The 19625-nt window shown below is 48.3% G+C and overlaps 8 protein-coding genes across 8 annotated transcripts, besides 33 other annotated features; all 8 read left to right on the top strand.

Annotated features, from left to right (window-relative positions):
* Positions 1–18: part of a microsatellite that runs on past the window's edge.
* Positions 1–19625: part of a sequence feature (heterozygous, non-Esmeraldo-like haplotype) that runs on past the window's edge.
* Tc00.1047053504157.80 (hypothetical protein, conserved) lies at positions 161–2824 on the top strand (the record flags this gene model as incomplete). The annotated part of the gene is made up of 1 exon (XM_808443.1): positions 161–2824. The coding sequence occupies one exon, from the start codon at positions 161–163 to the stop codon at positions 2822–2824; it is 2664 nt and encodes an 887-aa protein (XP_813536.1).
* Positions 2952–2974: a microsatellite.
* Positions 3082–3105: a sequence feature (AT_rich).
* Tc00.1047053504157.70 (hypothetical protein, conserved) lies at positions 3273–6359 on the top strand (the record flags this gene model as incomplete). The annotated part of the gene is made up of 1 exon (XM_808442.1): positions 3273–6359. The coding sequence occupies one exon, from the start codon at positions 3273–3275 to the stop codon at positions 6357–6359; it is 3087 nt and encodes a 1028-aa protein (XP_813535.1).
* Positions 6657–6688: a microsatellite.
* Positions 6987–7061: a sequence feature (A-rich).
* On the top strand, positions 7237–8091 carry Tc00.1047053504157.60 (hypothetical protein, conserved; the record flags this gene model as incomplete). The annotated part of the gene is made up of 1 exon (XM_808441.1): positions 7237–8091. One exon carries the CDS (start codon positions 7237–7239, stop codon positions 8089–8091), a length of 855 nt encoding a protein of 284 aa, XP_813534.1.
* Positions 7428–7458: a microsatellite.
* Positions 8416–8446: a sequence feature (AT_rich).
* Positions 8487–8522: a microsatellite.
* On the top strand, positions 8582–9259 carry Tc00.1047053504157.50 (DnaJ chaperone protein, putative; the record flags this gene model as incomplete). The annotated part of the gene is made up of 1 exon (XM_808440.1): positions 8582–9259. The coding sequence occupies one exon, from the start codon at positions 8582–8584 to the stop codon at positions 9257–9259; it is 678 nt and encodes a 225-aa protein (XP_813533.1).
* Tc00.1047053504157.40 (minichromosome maintenance (MCM) complex subunit, putative) lies at positions 9492–11981 on the top strand (the record flags this gene model as incomplete). The annotated part of the gene is made up of 1 exon (XM_808439.1): positions 9492–11981. One exon carries the CDS (start codon positions 9492–9494, stop codon positions 11979–11981), a length of 2490 nt encoding a protein of 829 aa, XP_813532.1.
* Positions 12001–12047: a sequence feature (T-rich).
* Positions 12217–12236: a microsatellite.
* Positions 12332–12868, top strand: Tc00.1047053504157.30 (hypothetical protein, conserved; the record flags this gene model as incomplete). Its single annotated transcript, XM_808438.1, has 1 exon — positions 12332–12868. One exon carries the CDS (start codon positions 12332–12334, stop codon positions 12866–12868), a length of 537 nt encoding a protein of 178 aa, XP_813531.1.
* On the top strand, positions 13185–14591 carry Tc00.1047053504157.20 (beta-ketoacyl synthase family protein, putative; the record flags this gene model as incomplete). Its single annotated transcript, XM_808437.1, has 1 exon — positions 13185–14591. One exon carries the CDS (start codon positions 13185–13187, stop codon positions 14589–14591), a length of 1407 nt encoding a protein of 468 aa, XP_813530.1.
* Positions 14895–14917: a sequence feature (AT_rich).
* Positions 15238–15274: a microsatellite.
* Tc00.1047053504157.10 (heterogeneous nuclear ribonucleoprotein H/F, putative) lies at positions 15331–16683 on the top strand (the record flags this gene model as incomplete). The annotated part of the gene is made up of 1 exon (XM_808436.1): positions 15331–16683. The coding sequence occupies one exon, from the start codon at positions 15331–15333 to the stop codon at positions 16681–16683; it is 1353 nt and encodes a 450-aa protein (XP_813529.1).
* Positions 15346–15383: a microsatellite.
* Positions 16706–16730: a microsatellite.
* Positions 16796–16821: a microsatellite.
* Positions 16836–16869: a microsatellite.
* Positions 17154–17206: a sequence feature (A-rich).
* Positions 17218–17258: a microsatellite.
* Positions 17583–17612: a sequence feature (AT_rich).
* Positions 17636–17674: a microsatellite.
* Positions 17778–17837: a microsatellite.
* Positions 17853–17886: a microsatellite.
* Positions 18072–18102: a microsatellite.
* Positions 18127–18154: a microsatellite.
* Positions 18215–18242: a sequence feature (AT_rich).
* Positions 18268–18294: a microsatellite.
* Positions 18563–18613: a sequence feature (A-rich).
* Positions 18659–18719: a sequence feature (A-rich).
* Positions 18921–18953: a microsatellite.
* Positions 19070–19092: a microsatellite.
* Positions 19370–19410: a microsatellite.
* Positions 19560–19587: a microsatellite.

Genomic DNA, 19625 nt, shown 5'->3' with positions numbered 1-19625 from the left:
TATTATTACTATTATTATATTTATTTGTTGTTCCATTCTGTGGATGCAAGCATGCACACCACTCCCAGCGTGTGCAATTCATAAACAAATAAAAGAAGTTGGTAGTGGGCACCTTAGAGACTCAAGAAGCTGATCGAGTAAAAAAAAAAAGGAGGACGAAATGTCGCATCGAGTGGCGCGTCCGCTTCGGCTGCTGCAGTCTTCTTGGAGCCTTGGGGTTGAGCGTGAAGATGGCCACACGGTGCCGACCATTGCCGTGTACAAACCCTCTGGCCTCCCGTACTTTGCCGCGTCACAGGTGGCCGCGTGCAGCAGCGGACGACATTTGTTCTCTGCCTCGCCACGGGACGTTCCGGCAGTAGAACCAGCGGATGTGAGTGACTCTCTGCTCGGTCGGATGACAGACCTCCTGCCTCCCGGAAGCGGCATACCGCGTGTAGCTTTACCACTCATTCACCCAGCGTTATCGCGTTATGCCACGGCGTCGCAATTGAATGCGTTGACGGCACAGCGAAAGGGAACTTCACTTATTGCCTGTTCACCTCATGAGTTTATGTTTCTTCGCAACTGCCATCGGCTGCATCTTGTAAGGTCTGTTTACCGTGTGCTCTGTCGTCTTCCTCCGTGCGTGTCTGTTCGAGTACGACGTGCCTTACGTGAAAGGAATGCAGCTGGGCGAACTACAGAGAGTGCCTTTAAGAATCCTTACGTCCAAGAGTTTCTCCAGCGCTCCAGTAGCATCTCGGGTGTGGCGGGGAGTATCCCTATTGTAATCGAAGTGGATGGGAGTTTGCCTCCGTGCGCATATCCTTATCCTTTGCTACAGGGAGGATTTATTAGTGTCAAGGAGCGGTGTTTGTTGCCTCACGGCACCGTCTCTGGGTATCTCAGTGGGTATCAACTTCCACCTGGTGTGCAGACAATCCTGAAGAAGCAGCAGAGGCTCAAGGAACTTTTTCTGCCATCTACGGTAATGAACTCTTTTTCGTCTTCTTCTTCATCATCATCATCACGACTGGCGATGGATGCCGTTGCGGAGGATAATAACGCAGGAGGGTGTACAATATGCCGAGGTAAAATGACCGGCCAGGAAGACGTCACTCATCCATGGATCGGGCCTGAGTGCCGAATGCGTGTTGCATTGGATGTGAGGGTGACGCCAGACAGGAAAGCGGTTAGTGAGATAAATGTTGATTGCAGCGACGTGGACCGTGCATTGACCCCACACCCGGACGGGAACGAAGGTGCCCCACTCGACCAACCGCAGTGGGGAAGGCGAGGAAGCCGTCGTCTTGTTGGGAAACCGTTCAGATTTGATTTTCGATTAGTCACCCTCAACGATGCCTGTGAATTGGCGTTGTATGAGGTCTCCACCAACAATGCATCGGACGAGGAGATCAAGGCTGCCTTCGCAGCCGCCAACTTTACGGTCATGAACGATTTTTTGAATGATATTGCGCTTGCGGAGGCCATGCAGACGGTCTCACAGGAAATACACACAGTGTCACGGGCGAAAATTGCGGATTTACCAATGGCCGCCCAACACATGTTGCGAGAGGGATCTCCGCTGGAATTGGTGGCCGAGCCACTCCTCAGCATCCCCACAGCATTATCCCCTGTGGATGGCGCTATCGAACCACAGGCCGATTTGTTAAAGCACATGGAGCAGGTGTCAGAACGAAGCGGTCTGCGTGGTCACCGCTACCGTCTTCTCTTGGAGACGCTTGGAAACTTGAAGGATGAGAAGACATTCTTTCATGTCGCCCAGTTAGTGTTTGGCAGTGGCTTGGAATGCACCGCGATTCACTTTCCAGATCCAAGGAACGAAGCCAACACGAGTGCCGTCCAACATCTTCTTCTTCGAATGGAGGAGAGTGAATTTTCAGAAGCATACTGTAACAATGTCGCAGAGCGTATGTCTTTTGTGAGCCGTGGGGCCGCTGTTGACTGCGAGACGTACAACACGCTGCTCCAGAATGGCAGCATGCGGTGCCTCCCACCGCAGCGTGAAGTGAGTATAGCGTGGGGCGGTGGACATTCCACCATTGTGCGAAGGGAGGAGTGTGGCGAATTGGGATGTGCATACTGTGGGGCGCGTGGTCACGTCTGGAGTACATGCCCAGGGGGAGTTCCGTTAATATCCAATGAGGCAGGCTCTTATGTTGAAGGGGAGAAAAGTAAAAAGGGAATCACAAAAGACAATTCAGTGACGGAATCAGACAAGTCCAATTTGGAACGAAAAGCCCTGGATGACATTTTGTTGACAACTGTGGATGATGTGACAGATGCTCTTGAAAGTGCCACGAGAAAAACGGATGATGCAAACTTTATTTCAATTCCAAACATTGCCCCAACGCAGGATTTTAATCCACATGCTTGGCGCCGTCACAATCAACGGCCAGCTTTGCATCAACACCGCCTGCGATGTGCGTACTGCAGTGGGAAGCATCACATTACGCAGTGTCCCAGGCTCTCTTGGAATGAGATGGGCGCCCAGGTAGGAGGTCAGTTAGACAAGGAACAGCTCCGTCATAACGCGGAGAAATTGTTCTGTATTAAATGTGGAAAATTTGGCCACCTGTACGACAGATGCCCAGCCGTACCGCAGGGACTTCACGCGGCGACACATTGCCCCATCTGCCTGCAGCCTCACCGTAAGATACACCATGAACCTTTACACTGCCCGCGTCGCGTCACGCCCCCGCATGACTACTTCCCAAGCGGAGTACCCGCAAGTTTCGCGCAAGTTAACAGGAGCAGGAAAAAGTCAACCCGTCACGGGGGCGGTGTACTTCTTTCGGACTCCTTTTTTTCACGTCCGTAGCGCGAAATAATACGAGATGATATAGAGAAATAGAAGAAGAAGAATAGGTGTACCTTCATTATTTGCTTTGACTGGAGGATGGGACTCTCTTTCTCTCACTCTCAGTGAATAATAGACTGACACACAGAAACAAACAAACAAACAAACAAATGTACGCACGTTCATAGTAATGACATCTTTAAACAGTTTTGATGACATTCATGCCCTTTTTTCTTTTGTTGAATTGTGTTTTGCCGCCGTTGTTATTTATATTCACCAATATATATATATATTTAAAAAAACCAAGGGTATACAAGTAACCCCCCAAAAAAATACCAAAAAAAAAGAAGGAAAAGGAAACAGGAGCTTTTGAGAGGCAGCAGCAATCGGCAGTGTTGCTGGTGGGCATAAAAAAGGCGAGGTGTGCATTGTACCTTTACTGTTACGCACACAAAAAAGTTAGTGCAGCATGTGGAGTAACTGGAGTGACGTCAAGAGGAAAATCAAGGACATTGCTGCAGAGATCACACAGCCACTCGATGAGGAGTCGGAGGATGCCCATGAGAAGGAACAACCTTCCGGCGGGGGAAGAAGTAGGCCACTGCAGGAGGAGCCGCGTCCGATGTCGCATGCGACACCGCACGGTTCTCGGCTCCTAACAGTGAAGAACGACTCGATTTACGACCATAGCGGCAGTTTATCGACGTCACGATTAGGGGGATACACTGCCCCACCGGTTCGTCAAGCAGCCCCATCGGATATTAGCACGACGCCACCATCACGTCTTAACAACTCCAGCGTACATGAAGAGAGTGTTGAGCGGAGTCGAATTTCTTCTACCGCAACTGTGGATAAGACGTTATCAACGTCTTATAAGGAACCTGAAATGGGAACAGCGGCGGCAACAACATCCCCAGCAGAAACGAAAAACGGTGGCGAGGCGAAGCACAACAAGGAGGAATATATTGAGGAATTGGAACAGCAGGTACGGCGATTGTCGGAGGCTAAATTTCAGATTGAACAACAGGTTCTTGCGTACCAGGAAAAAGTGAGGGAATCACATAAAAAGACCGTGGAATATTATGAACAAAAAATGGAGACGCTTCAGCACGGAATAAGCTCGGAAAAGGCTCTAAAGGAGGAATTTGCAGAAAAACTTTCGCAGCGCGAAAAGGATTGTCAGGAACTTCAGAGTGAAGTTCGAGAACTGCGTGAACAGGTAAAGAAATTTGATGATGAGACCACCACTATAAAATTATTGCATGGTGAGATGAAAAAAACGTTAGCTGATCGAGAAGAGGAATGCTTGGAAAAGAGGCGGCAGATCGAATCGTTGCAGGAGCTACACGATGCTTTATTGGAACGCGTTGAGCGTGAGAAGCAAAATAAAGACAAAACTCCAATGGAGTCTGTCCCTATTGCTCATTCAGATGCTCATGTTAGCAGTCACGTTGCATCGGGATTGGTGGTGGGGGATTCGTCAGTAGCGGAACTTCGTCGGCGCGTTGAGGCGCTGGAAGAGGAAAAAGTTCTCATGTTGCGTGAGAAGGAGCAAATGACGGCGTTGCTACTAGAAGAGCGGCGCATCCACCGCGTTACAGTGAAGGAAAGAGAGCAGATATTGTCTCACGACCGGGAGCTGGCGCAGCGACTGGCGGCACTGGTTCAGCGACTTGAGAATGAGCGGCAGCAGGAGCGACAAAACGACAGGGAGGAGGAAGAGAAACGAGGGAAGATGTTGACGCAGCAGGAGGAGGCGGCGCCGGGGAATGGGATGGAAACGGAAAGGGCCGCCGCGAGGAATCGTGAGAAGCTGGAAAAGTTGACATCTTCTTTGGAGAAGGAAATTGTCGCGTTGCGGTCGCAGTTGGAGACGAACAAACGTGAAGGCGAGGAGGCCGTCCACCGCGTGAAGGCGGCGCTAAGCGAAGAACACGCGCGAAACATGGCAGCGTTTGTGTCACAAGAGGAGCAAAGGACACGTGAAACGATTGAAAAACTCCAACGCGAATTGCAGGACGCGCAGCAGCACGGGATTGAATTAGAAAGGCGACGGGAGAAGCTGTGGGAGGAAGTGCAGCAGCTTAAAGAACGCCTCAAGCAGGCGCACTCCGACGCAGAGACGCTCTCAAACAAGTTGATTGTAGCCGAAACACAAGTGGAGGAGCTGCAGTTTAGTTTGCAGGAGGCGCGGCATGCAACGGAGGGAAATGAGGCCTCCCTTGTCTGCGCTCTCAAAGCCCGAAAGAAGGAGCTGGAGACGACGAGTGCGCGACAAAAGGAGCTTTTGCAGCAGCTGGAACACACCATCACGGATTGCCTTGTGCGCACAGACACAGATTTGCCGCCGCCGCGTGAGGGCGTTGGGGCGTCTTTTTCGGATAAAGTCATTCTTCTTGTCAGTGAGTTTAACCGCCTCTTTAGTGAAAATCAAAAAGCAGCGCAGCTGCAGAAGGAGTGGGAACGAACCTATGAGCAGGCGCGAGGAGTGAATGGGACACTTTCTCAGCAGGTGAGCGAGGCCTGGAAAACCATTGGAGTCTTACGGGAGGACCTTTCCATCCGGGATCAGTCCCTTGCAAGGATGAAACAACAACTTCAGGCGGAGTCGCAGCAGCGCCATGATGCACAACACACTCTGACGGTTATAACAAATGAACTCCATGGCCTCAAGGAGGAAAAAAGGGCATGGGAAACACGTATAGGTCTTTCCAGTGATGGAAAGGCAAATCATCAGGAACAGCTAAACGCGTTGGAGGCGGATGTTGAGACACTGCGAAGGAACCTGCTTGATCGGGAGGAGGAATTGTCGCAGGCGCAAAGTAGTTTGGAGACACTCCAGCAGGTGCTTGATACCTTCACACAGAACAAAACACGTGATGTGGAAGAGCGGACAGCCGACATGCAAATTGAGATTGATCAGCTGCGGACGCAATTGTTGGAGGCTGAGAAGCGACAACACCACCATCAGGCGGACATTGACGCACTGGCCGTGGGCCACATGCGAGAAATTGCGGCAAAGAATGCGGAAATTACTTCCCTTCATCGCAAACACGCCGAAATTAGAAAGGCACTGGATGAGACGGCGCGGCAGTTAAATGGGACGACCATGATTGACAAACGCGTCATTAGTCACCTTACGGTGAATTTTATTCATGCATTTGTGGGTAAGCGACGTGAGGCAGATGAGATGCTGAAGGTTTTAAGTGGCCTGCTGAACTGGGACGAGGAGATGCAAGAAAAGGCGGGTCTGTTGCCCGGTCCTAGCAATCCAAAGCCCGGCCATCAGAGAAAAGGTGGTGGACTTATTGGAGGCCTTGTGAAAACTGTCTGGGGAGGTCCTGGCCGTGGAGCGAGACAGGAAGGTGGTGACAGTGGCACATCGCCAAGTATTGCGGAATTGTGGGTGGAGTTTTTAATGCGAGAAAGCGAGGCGGGAATAATTCAGGGGGATGCGGCGTCGGTGAATACCACTTCCAATGCCTCCACTCTGCAAATTGAGGATGTCATTGTTGCGGAAGGAGATGACAGTGGCGTTAAGTCACTCACGGTTTAAGGTGGGGCCATGTGCATCTTGCGTGTTTTTTTAGATATTTGTGGAAGTTTTGTCTAATTTATAGTAGTGTGTGCGTAAGGGGGGTTTGTTTCCACTTCGGCGTTTTTTTTTTTTACATGTTCTTTGTGGCATTTCATGGGGAGCGAACTTCATTAGACCGTTCATGGGAGGATCGCATGTTTTTTCCTTTTTTTTACGTGGATGCAATGAGGCACATTTGATTTGTCTTTCGCTTGGATGAGGGAAGGGAAAGGGGATGTATTCTGAAGACGTAAGAGGGACTGACGATATGTGTGCTTTTTTCTTTTCTTTCTCTTTTTTTTTTTTTTCTGTTTATTGCTGCTGCCACTCATTTTTGTTGTTGTTGTTACCATTGTGGTGGCTTTGTGTTTATTTTTGATCCTTCTCTCTAAAGTTGTTGTATTTATGTGTGCGTGTATATATGCATGTGCAATCACGCTCTTTTTTCATTTTCTTTTCCAGCGCCACTTTTTTGACATTTCACTGAAGTCCTCGTAAAATTTGCATCCATGCCACTGATTCCCTTCTCCATTTCTGCAAAAATGTTGTGTTGGACCGATGCATCTTTGGTTTGGGCACGCGTAGCCAAAAAAAAAAAAAAAAAACTTTTTTTTTAAATGTTTTTTTTTTCCCAACTTTTTACCCTCGCTTTCTTTCCCTTTCTTTCTTTGTTTTTTTTTTGTGTGTGTGACTTTGCCCTGACCGTGGAGTGGGTGGGTGGGTGGATCCAGAGAGAGCAGTAGTAGAAAGAAAAAACCCCTCTCTCTGACTTTGTTATACCACAGAGAAGGATTGGGCGGTGCACAGAGGGAGGCGGTGGATTTAATATTTCTTGCAACATTAAAAAAAAAAAAAAATGAACGGGGGTGGAAGAGGCGGCAGGGAGATGTCCAACTGCGTGGAGTGTAGTATTGACGCGTACGATGACGAAGGAGGATTTACATCCACCACCATCCTTATCGAGACATGTCGCTCAGACGCTGGAAGCAGCAGGCGCAGCAGTAAGAAGAGTACGAGCACAATGCGTACTCGGCGGAGAAAAAAGATGCAGAAACAGCAGCAGCAGCAGCAGCAGCAGATTTGGCTTACAGGAGAAGGGGAGGATTTTTTTCAACAGTCATCTTATCCCCCCACACGACATGCATCATCTAGCGGGCGGGCACGCTGCAGTGTGAAGACACCCTTTTCCTCTGGTACTGCAGGGGCACCGTACAATAAGAAGTTGCGCAAGAAGAATATGCAGCAACAACAACAACAACGCCACCACTTTTCGTTTGGGTGTAAAACGGCTACAAATAATGGCGGGGAGACGAGCTCTTCTTCTTTTTTCATCTCTCCCACACACCGTGTAGTAGCAGAAGCAACAACGCCGTGGAATAATGCATATGGCACTTCTGCAGGGCGTTACCATTTCTTCGGTCAGGGCGGTCTTCCGACAAATGTTTCGCGTAGTACGACGCGTCGCAAACGTGACGACGACAATGACGATGACATGGACGATAAGTCATTTCCATCGAATTTGGGACGGCGGGATCGTGCAGCGTTTGGAGGAGGCAGTCGCCTGTTAGCACCACTCCGTTCGCCTTCCGTGTTGCCGCCACTAGAGCTTTTGCCGGCTAGCAGAGTTGAAATTAGCAGCGACTTGTTGGAGAGCTGTTTGTTGGATGCTTGTCTGGGTGATGACGATGATTCTTTGTTTTTTTTTGAGTAGATATATATATATCTATACATATATACACGAAGGTGATGGCGTACCGTTTAGCACATGGACATGGTGGCACGGTTGATTGCAATAAATGAATAAGAAATTAGAAGAAACAATGGAACCAAGAATAAGGCGAGAAGGAGATGAAAAAACAAGGGAGAGAGGGGGGAATGAGAGATTCTCCCGAGGTTGGCACATGTATATATATATATGTGCATGTCCGTGAGTTTTTTTGACATTTACTTTTTCTGCAGAGAAGAGGGTAGGCAGGAGGATGGGGTGGCGTGTTCTGTGATTCTTACTTTTTTTTTTTTTTTCCGCCAGTATCTCTTTTTTAAATTATTATCTTTTTTTTTTTTAACATTGCCTACAATTAGGCGTGACACGCATGGTAGAGAGAGAAAGAAAAAAAAAAAAAAAAAAAAAAAAAAAAGAAAGGGAGTGGGTGGGTAAACAGAGAGAAGAATAAAGTGATAGTCGTACGGGGTAATAAACAATGAGCACCAGCACCACGCATGTGCAGAAGGAGACGATATTAAGCCTCAATTACTATGAGATCTTTTCCCTTGACCCTTCCGCACGAGATGTTGACTTTGGCTCCGTCCATCGCGCGTATCGCCGCTTTGCTCTCTTGTTTCACCCCGACAAAGATCCCTCACCGGCTGCAAGAGCGGCGTTTGAGCGGGTGAAACTTGCTGCAGAGACGCTTACAGACCCGCAGATGCGTCGAGAGTATGACGAAGAGTTGCTGCAGAAATTGCAACGCTCAACGGGCACCGGCGCCACATCCGCGTGGCAACGACAGCAACGGGATGTAATGGAGGAAGAGGCGCTTGCAGCCGACATGATTCTCCGACAGAAGGAGGCGGCCACGGCGGCGAAGGCAGCGGCGAAACGTGAGGAGGAGTTGGAGAAGGAGGCGGCAGCAAAGCAGATGCTGCATGAGTTGACAAATGCTCTGACAACTCCGTTTAAGCGGATGGAGGAAGAGTTGGTGCATGAATGGGAAATTGACGAGGATCTTCTGTCGATGAAGAAAAAGGAGGTGGAGTCTCTCCTGCAGAAGCTACGCGAGTACAATGAAGGTCAGGGTCGGCATGGACGGTCGGTGGATGCACACGCGTGTGGTACAAAACGCAGAAGAAGCGAAGAAGAAACCGCCAGTAAAGTATGAGACGCATAAATGAAGGAAATGGAATGGGGTATATATATATATACGTGTATTGCCCCTTCCGTTGGCGCATATAATGAAAAATCCGCGCATGCATGCTTCATTTCCCACACACAGTCTTTTTTTTTTTTTTTTTTTGCATTTTGGTGAGTGGGATGAGGCGATGGGGGATGTTCTTCACCAAAAGACTCACGTGGGACACCGTGGGGGAGTGAAATAAATATAAAGCATCACAATGCACAAAACAGCCAGACAACACACGAAGAGAAATGTTGTGGCATCCTATCGGACTTTTTTTTCCCCCTTTTCTTCTTTCTCAACAAAGGAAATAGAACAAAAGGGGATGCTCGGAAATCGCAGTTTGACGGAGGAGCAGACCCTTATTCGACGTCACTTTATTGACTTTTTTGAGTCGGAGCGGTACGAGGAAAAGTACCACGATCGTATTCATGAGATGATGTCTGCTGCCAGGTCCCGACTTCTACTTGACATGGGCGATTTACTTGACTTTGTACCGGCGTCTGCTGGGCTTGATGGTAGTGGCACGGCAGCGGGAGCGGTGCCTGCTTCTCTTGGGGTTGGAATCGTTCGTGAGCCCGGAAAGTTTGTTCCGCTACTTGAACTTGCCCTTCATGACGTTGTTCTACGGCAACAACCAGAGTATTTGAAGGTGGACTACCGCTCCCGTGCGGTGCATGTTGGGTTTGAAGGCCCTGTAGGGACCGTCCTCTCGCCGCGGGAATTATACGCCCGACATCTGAACACGATGGTGGCACTTGAGGGTATCATCACGCGGCAGTCTTCAAATCGCCCACGTGTGTTGGAGTCTGTGCACTATTGCCCCGAGACAAATAAATTTACCCGAAAGGCATTTCGCGATCAGTTTACACCAATGATTGATAGCACTCATCTTCCAACAGTGAATGTTATGCCAAAAATGGACATGGAGGGTCACTTGCTCCGCACGGAGTTGGGACTATCGACTTTTATGGATTCACAGTGTGCAATTCTTCAAGAAGCACCTGAACGTGCACCAACAGGTCAACTTCCGCGAACCGTTGAACTTCGCTTTGATGATGACTTGGTGGACGTCGTGAAGCCCGGGGATCGTGTGATGCTGGTGGGGGTTTATATGGCCTACACCACGGCTGACAGTAAAAGCTTTCAATCTATTGTTTTAGTAAACCACGTGGTTTCCGTACAGGCGTTTACGATGTATCGCCGTGTGATGGCCGTGGAGGAGAAACTCTTGTCGTTTGCAAAGAAGTGTACACAAACCGATGGTCCTGCTGGTGTGCTTGAGACGTTAAGCAAAGCGGTGGCACCAACCATCTATGGTATGACAAACGAGAAAAAGGCTGTCTTGCTTCTCATGGTAGGTGGCGTAGAGCGGCAAGCGCATCAATCACGTGTACGCGGTGACATCAATGTGCTTCTTGTAGGTGAACCCTCTACCGCAAAGTCGCAGTTGCTTCGTTTTGTAATTGGTGTTGCACCATTGGCGCTTAGCACGACCGGTAAAGGCTCTTCCGGTGTCGGATTGACGGCTGCCGTGTCGGTGGACTCATACACGGGTGAACGATCCCTTTCGGCGGGAGCGATGGTAATTGCGGATCGTGGTATTCTCTGCATTGATGAATTTGATAAAATGAGTCCACAAGACCGAGTTGCCATGCATGAGGCAATGGAGCAGCAGACTGTAACAATTGCCAAGGCAGGCATTCACGCCTCTCTCAATGCTCGTTGCAGTGTGTTGGCGGCGGCAAACCCCATCTATGGCTTTTACAGCGTTCACCATCGTCTTGCATTTAATGTGGGTTTGCCGGAGTCACTGCTTTCACGTTTTGATCTCACATTTATTGTATTGGACAAACATTCCTCTGAGTATAACAGACGTATTGGGAGACATATTCTCCGCAATCATATGACCGCCGCGCCGGTGGGCATTGATCAAAGTGTGACCAAAACGGTGGTGGATAGTGTAGACTCCGTCTGGGCACAGTCTGCAAAGAATGGGGGTGGGGGAAGCGGTGGAATGGATCTCCGTATGACCACAACAAGTACGGGAGAACCCATTGTTGGCGTGGATTTCCTGCGTGCCTACGTGCAGCTTGCGAAGGAGGGCCGACCACTGTTGACGGAGGCCTCGCAGCAGCTTGTGAGTCAGCACTATGTACAACTGCGTGCAGAGCAGCAGGAGGGATCAAAGGATGGCTTTTATGTGACGGCGCGTACATTGGAGGCGATTGTTCGTCTTTCAACAGCGCACGCAAAATTACGGCTTTCCTCTACTGTGGATGAAGAGGATGTCAAGAACGCCATGGAACTTTTACGCGCTTCTGTGCATGCCGCATCCACGGCGTCTCTGCAGCGCCGTGAGGACAATCAGGCGGCTGCTGTGGAATCACGTCCTGGCCAGAAGCGCCCTGCGGAGATGATCCGAGACGGTGCCAATGGGCGAACGCCTGAAGAAACGAAGGATGGAGCGACACCGTCCGCGATGATGCAAGAGGATATTACAACCCAACTTCTTGAAAAACGAGTAACAGAGGCCATTCGCGCGATGCAGCGTGAGCAACGTCCGTCTGTACGATTGGCGGAGCTGCATGAAAAGATAGGCGGCGGCGTCTCCTTAGAGAATCTGCGGCAGATGGTTTTCCAACTGCAGGATGAGAACTTTGTATTTGAGGGCTCCGCAAATGATGGATGGATTCAGTTCATATGAATAGAAATAGAAGCAACGCAAAAGAGAAGAGGAGGAAAAAGGAAAGCAAAAAAAAAAAAAAAAAGATCAGAGGAATTATAAAACAGAACACAATGCGTGTAGTTGTAGTTCTCTGTGTGTACATATGTAACTGCGTCTTCAGATATTCCTGCCGTGTAGAAATGAAAAAAAAAAAAAAAAAGAGAGAGAGAGAGGATCTCCAATATTCACCTGTTTTTGTCCTCAGCACTGTGATTTATTATTATTATTATTATTTGCTTTTATTTTTGTTTTCTCACACGGCAGGGATGTGAGAAGGTTTTTCTTATCCCTTTTATTTAACAGGGTGTGGACGTTTTTCCAGTTTGGAAATGCACCTTTTTTTCTTTTTCTCTTTTGTTGCAGAAGTGCTTTTAGGCTTCATGCTGCGAGTTGGGATTTGCCACTTTAGCCGCCAGGAACCACAGGTGATTGGGACTTCGGTGCCGTCGTTCCGTCACTTCCCGTATAGGGCGCAGGATGTTCTGCATCTTTACCGTGATTTCTTGCGTCTCATCCACCAACACCCGCCGCAGGAGCGAGCCGATCTTCTTTTTCGCCTGCACAACGAGTTTTACCGTCGGCGGCACCTCACGAGCCCCAAAATGATTACAGGCGCCATCAAACGAGGGGAGGGCATCCTGAACGTGCAGCGTAGTATGTTGGAGTCTAAGACACTGCGAGCTCGCGGTGTGTCGTCGCGAGAGCAGGGTGCGCAAAACGTGGATGGATTGTGGGATCAGCTGCAAATGCTCTCGGGACATGTTCTTCCGGGTCTGCGGAACTTTAGGCCCTCTCGAAATGTATTGAAAGGGTCCTACACACAGCAGGCTACAACGCAGGCCGTCTACTCACGTAGGAGATTATAGTCCATTTCCCTGTTTTGCTGCTTTTGAATTGCTGTGCGTGGCCACCCACAGCGGAGCATAAGGCAGGATGAGTATGCGTGTAGCTTATATTGCTGTGTGATGGTCGCTTTTCTTTTTATTTCTCTTTGTTTGTGCTTGTGTTTTTGTGCACTTTGCGACGATGTCTGGTCTCCTTCCCGTCCGTACAACGCAGATGGTGGTGAAGCCCTTAGGCGTGAGTCTGAGTCTCCTACCATCTTTTCAAGGAAAAAGCAACAACAAAGCCGGAGGGCAGTGGGGATTGTCTGTTGTGTCAGAGGAAAAAAGAAGAAGATAGATGCCAATGCCATTTGGGGAATTTCCCCCTTTTATTCGCCGCCGAGTCGTTGTCACCGGCCTTGGCGCAGTGACGCCACTCGGTCTTGACGTCGCTTCAACGTGGGCGGCGCTTTGTCAGGGCCGCTCTGCCACACGTCCCCTCAAGGAAGTCCCTTTTTTCTTCCCTGCATGTATTGATTCCGACCGCCGCCTGACACCAGCGGCGAGGCAGAAGAGTCACGAGCAGCTGCTTGCAAAAATGCCGTGCCAAGTAGCCGCTCCAGTTTTGGCGCCATCGGGTAGGCCCAACTTCACACCCACTTTACGTGAAACACGTGCGACGTTGTTTGCATATTACGCTGCCGAAGAGGCATTGACGCATGCAAGGCTCCTTGAGTTCCCAGCGAAGCGAATACTCGCATCATTTGCAAAGGAACGTATTGGTGTGAACATTGGTGTTGGGATGCCTTCTCTTGCGGATGTCGGTGATGTTTCATACAGTTTGTATGCGGATCCAGAAAACGTAAACTACAATCGTGTGAATCCGTTGTTTGTTCCAAAGATCCTGGGGAATATGGTGACGGGATTGACAGCAATGAAGTATGGCATTATGGGGCCAGTGGGAAGCAGCGTTGCCGCCTGTGCCACGGGAGCGCATTGCATTGGAGAGGCGGCAGAGTGGATTCGTGGTGGGCGAGCGGACATTGTTGTGTGTGGAGGAACGGAGGCCTGTATTACTCCTGTTTCCATCGCTGGATTTAGCCGTATGCGTGCACTCTGCACGAAGTATAACGATATGCCGCAGGAAGCGTCGCGGCCGTTTGACAAGGATCGTGGTGGTTTTGTGATGGGTGAGGGAAGTGGCATTATCGTTTTAGAGCACCTGGAGCACGCAATGCAACGCGGGGCACAAATTTTTGCGGAAATACGCGGTTTTGGCATCTCGAGTGACGCCCACGATTTGGCCGCACCGCATCCAGAGGGCCGTGGGGCGCAACTGTGCCTCCGTTCCGCGTTAGAAGATGGGGGAAATATTTCAATAGACGATGTTGCGTATGTGAATGCACATGCCACCGGTACGATTGGTGACGACATGGAACTTCACGCCCTGGACAAAGTTCTGGGCGGCGACGGGACGTCCAGCCACCGCCGTCCGGTATACGTCAGTAGCGTGAAGGGTGGTCTTGGACATCTCTTGGGGGCCGCAGGAAGCGTTGAGGCCATTGTTACTATCATGTCTCTTTATCACCAGCAGGCACCTCCAAATATTAATCTCCACGCCCCTTCAGCGGAAGGGTTGGAGCGTCTGCAGCTTGTGCGAGGCAACGCGCCTCTTCCATTTCAAGGTGACGCTGTGATTTCCACAAGCTTTGGTTTTGGTGGCGTCAACACGGCACTACTCCTCACGCGAGTCGAGAAGGCGTAAATCTGAGAAAGAGGCGGGGGAGTTGCGTGCATTCGGTTTGTCGTGTGTATTTTTTTTTTCACCTTAAATAAAGCAACCTTTTCTCCATTTGGTTCACTCACTTGCATGTGAAACTTCTCCAGTATATATATATATATATTTGCTGGTTGTTTTTTTCCCTCTTTCCTGCCGCACACAGCAATGAACGATAGGGACGGAAAGGAAGGAATTGGCGAGTTACATGCGGAGTTCAGGGGGATGCATTTATGGTGATTTCCCCCTTTATTTTTGCTGCACACAACCCCACGTTTATCGTATGAGGGGATTTATTATTATTATTATTTTTTGTGTGTGTGTGAATTGGATTGAGGTGGGAGTCAACACCGTGTAAATTTTTTGGGAGGGGACGCACGGCCCCATACAAGCGTGCGTGCATGCATGTATAAATTACACATTCCCTTTCTGATGGTATGCGTGTAATTACCGAAGGATGGTGTGAATACAGTGGCATGTATTCTCTTGTTAATTATTAGTTGTTTTTGGATGTTTTCTCTCTGAATTCATAAATAATTCAATGTAATGATTTACTTTGTTGACCACATTTCTTTCTTTTTTTTTTTTTTTTAATGTTGTTATTGTTGTCTTATTGGGGCTCTCATTGCCGCCAAAATAAACAAAAATAATAATAAATAAATAAATAAATATCAACAACAAGAAAGGGAAAACAAAAACAAGTGTGGTTGGGAGGTAACAGACGCAAATGGAAAGACCACCGCAACAGCAACAACAAGAACAACAACAAGAGGAACAACAGTACGGCACGGAGGAATTGGGCGCGATGAATCCGGACACCATCGCCGACGCCTACCAGGGTGAGCCACAGACAGGTGAGGAAGATATCCCGGTGATGATTGAGACGCGGGTGGTGCGTCTTCACGGGCTCCCGTACTCCGTAAGCGAGGAAACCATTCGTGCCTTTTTTGCGGAATTTGAACTGGATGAAAAGGATCCCATCCTGCACTTCACGGAGGGATTACATCGTGGGACTGGATTCGTTCGCCTGAAGAGACCCGAGGATGTGGAGGAATCCATAAAGAAGCTCCACCGCCAGCATATTGACGCCAATCGCTACGTTGAGCTTACCGCATCGACCGAAGAGGAGCGTCAACGTATATTGGAACAACAAGAGCAGGGATGCAAGACACACGTCCTGCGATTACGAGGGCTTCCTTTTACATCCACAGAGGAAGATTTAAGGGAGTTTGTCAGGTCTGTTCCGGGAGTAACGCGTGTGGATATCTGTCGGGACATGGAGGGACGCAACACCGGGGATGCATTCATTCAGCTTGCCACAGAAGAAGATGTCGAGGAGGCAAAGCAGCTTCACAATAAGACAATGGGCTCACGCTACATTGAAGTTTTGCCTTCTACAATGTATGATCGTGACGCCATTATGCGAGCCGCCAGTCTTCGTGCACGTCGTGATCGTCGTGGTACACGTGCTGGCGACAGTCCTTTGGTGGGCCCACGCAATCATGGCAACGGTGTTTCCCCTGGTGCGATGCAAATGCTGGCACCAAACTTTTTTGACCCATTTATTGCGGCTGCGTGCATGGGATATATGCCCCACGTTTCTTTTGGTAATGAGTTGTCACAAAACCCATATGAGCGCAGTGGGATGCCACAAGGAGCGCCTTACGGAGTCCCCGGTGGTCCACAGCCGTTGTTTCCGATGTTCCCCGGTCATGCACCGATGGTGGCGCCGCGTGCGCCAAGCCCCCACGTAGTTCGCATCCGCGGTGTGCCGTATGCCGCGACGGAGGAGTCAATCGCGGAGTTTTTTGCGGGGGTGAAGATACCGCCTCAGGGTGTTCATATGGTGTACAATGAGCAGAACCGGCCCACCGGGGAGGCGTTTGTGGAGCTGGAGAATGACTCGGATTTGGTGGCGGCCCTGGAACGAAACGGTGGGGCGATGGGGAACCGCTACATTGAAGTCTTCCAAAGCAGTGTGGCGGCGATGCAGCGACTGGGGAGCCCACTCACGGGGATGATGAACATGATGCAGTACTCCATGCCGGGGTTGGGTGTTGTGCCGCAGCCGCACTGCTGACGCAATTAAATAAGCGACGATGTCATCATCATCATTATCATTATCATTGTCGTCGTATTTTGGCGGGAGCAACAAAGAAGGAACAACAAGGAACAATGAACAGAAGGGAAAAAACAACAACAACAACAACAACAACAAAGGAAACAGGAATGAAAGAAAGAAAAAAAGAAAAAAAAGAAAAAAAAAGTGCACCAAAACGTCATGTCTCTCCTTGCGATTAAAGAGAACGCGTATCAAAAAAAGAGAAAAAAAAAAAGAAAATATGGACTCAAACAAAAGAAGCCGCAGAACAGAAACACGCACACGCACACAACAAAAGCCAACAGCAACTACAAAAAAGGACCAATGCCAAAAGGAAACAACAACAAGTCACAGGACCCAAGCGAGACGGAGAGGTGAGGAGGAAGAAGGAAAAAAAAGGGAGGCGGTGGGGAGCGAAGGGGGAAGCAAGCGGTGCTGCCTCCTTCCCTTTTTTGTTTTTGTTGTTCTTTTTTTGTTTGTTTTGTGTGCTGTTTTTCTTTTTCTGGATTATCATTTATTTTATTTTACTTTATTTACTTATTTTTTTTTTTTTTTTACGCGTGATTTGTGCGGAGTCGACATGGCGCTCATGACATCAGCCGGGGTGTGTGCAGGGGGAGGGGGGAAAGACGTGCCGAGCTGCTCCCCCTTCCCTTCCTTCCCTCCGCCTGCTCCCCTCCTCCACACTCGTCCCCCCGCTGAGCGGTGAAAACATGAACCGCACGGGGCGCCTGTGGAGCGACGGCGTGAGGGGAAAAAACAAACCAAAAAAAGGGTGGGGCGAAGGGAGGGGGGCTGCCGGGGACGTGACGACAGGCGTCACGGAAGAGTTGGGTCGATGAAATGTTAAAAATCAACGGGTGGTGGAAAAACGAAGGAATAAAATTTAAAAAAAAGAAAAAAAAATACACGGAGATGGACTGAAATGCGCAAAAAAAAAAAAAAAAAGGAAAAAAAAAAAGAAAAGAAAGGCTGCTGCTGAGCGTATTGCAGCGACAAAATTTATTGAACAGGGATGCAGGGTGGGGAGGGGAGAAAAAAAAAGTGTGTGTATATATAACTATAACCATAACTATATATATATATATATATATATATATATATATATATATATATATATATATATATATATAGAAGGCTGTAAAGGAAAAAAAAAAAATAATAATAAAAATAAAAAGAAAACCGAAGGGATAACAACAACCACAAAAAGATGGTTTCCAAAAACAAAAAAACGGGGGAATGATGTTGTGGGGGAGGGGGGAATAATAAACAAAAAAAAAGTGGGGTGGGTGGGGTGGAGGGGCATGAGGCACAGGAGGGTGTCTTTTTGCCCACACAGTTATTCACTTGCAATGCGTACGGGCGTATATTTATCTATCTATGTATCTATCTATCTATAAGTAACCATCTGGTGTGTTTTTCTGTGTGTCCGTGTGTGTGTGTGTGTGTGACGGTGGACGCACTCAGGGAAGGGGGGAGATGGGCAGACGGGGGGATGGCGGTGGATTGCAATAATAAAATATAAAATAAAATAAAATGTCGGGCGGGCAGCGGAAGCCACACAAAAAAAAAAAAAAAAAAGAAAAAAAAGGGGTAATAAATCAATCAATCAATAAAAAAAGAGGGCAAAAGACTGCAGGAGGGGGGGAGTGGGGAGGGAGTGGCCGTGAAGAGTGTGAAGGATAATAATAAGAATAATAACGAGGATGAGCGCCTTTTTCCGGTGAAGAATTTCATGCATACGCATGCCGGAGGAGAGAGAGAGAGAAGGCAGGGACGCTAACCGCACCTCCATCGCAGCACGGGCTGCATAAATGAAGTGAAGTCATCAGGTGGAACGAATTCGACACTTGACACGTTTTTTTTTTTTTTTTGATGTCATCGTTGTTTTTTTTTTTCTTTCTTTTTTGATGTCCCCGGGTTTTGAAAACAACAACAACAACAAAAAAACTTATTTTTTTTTTTGTTTCGTTTTGTTTTTCCTTTTGCCTTTTTTTTTTTTTTTTTCTCTTCTTGTACTGAGAGTGTGCGGGATGCTGGGGATATTTTGTGAATGGGAACTAAGCGTATATACATATATGTATGCGTATGAACACCGAAACCAAAATGGTTGGGTGTTGGTGAAGTGATGATGATGATTTGGGATTGGTGGGGGAGGGGGTGGCGGTTCAACACAACGGAGTGGCATTCCACACTTGCGGTGATGCATTTTTGTGCACCCACACCCACACCCACACACACACACACACGAAAGGCACAGAGATTTATTTTGTCTTATATTTGCAGCATTCAATCATTTGTTTTTTGTTTTCTTTATTATTATTATTGTTGGTTTGTGTGTGTGTCTGTGTCTGTCTCTCTGTGTGGGAGGGAGGGAGGGAGGGAGGGCTGCGGGAGGAATTGTTGATCAAATCTTCATAAGCGGCACGTCATTGATTTTGGAATAGCAAAGGGTGTGGAGAAGGGGGAGGGGAGGGGAAGGCGGGGTATATATTTATATGGACATGTATACGTGATCTATGTGCAGATAGATGTATGCAATTACAAATGTGTACATGAAAGAGGGGTGGATGGGTGGTGGGAGAGAAGGCCTGGAGGATATAAATTTCTTGAGGGGAAAAAAAAAAAAAAAAGGAAACGCTGTTATTTTCATCAATAAAAGGGCTTCTTTATTTATTTACTTCTTTTTTTTTTTTTTTTTTTTTTGAGTGTGTATTTGTATTTTTGTTTGTTTGCTCCTGCTCCATTGTTGTTGTTGTTGGACGAGGATTTGATTATTTCTCTCTTTCTCTTTATATGTGATTGTAGCAGGAGGAGGAGGGGAAAGAGGGAAGGAGGGAGGGGTGATGTATACATTTTTTTTTTTTTTTTTTTTTTTTGTTTGCCCGGCTAGTGATGATGATGATTTTAGGGCCAGCACC

Source organism: Trypanosoma cruzi, genomic scaffold (genome assembly GCF_000209065.1).
Source record: "Trypanosoma cruzi strain CL Brener 1047053516363 genomic scaffold, whole genome shotgun sequence".
Classification (NCBI taxonomy): domain Eukaryota; phylum Euglenozoa; class Kinetoplastea; order Trypanosomatida; family Trypanosomatidae; genus Trypanosoma; species Trypanosoma cruzi.
This window is presented reverse-complemented; position numbering and strand designations above follow the sequence as displayed.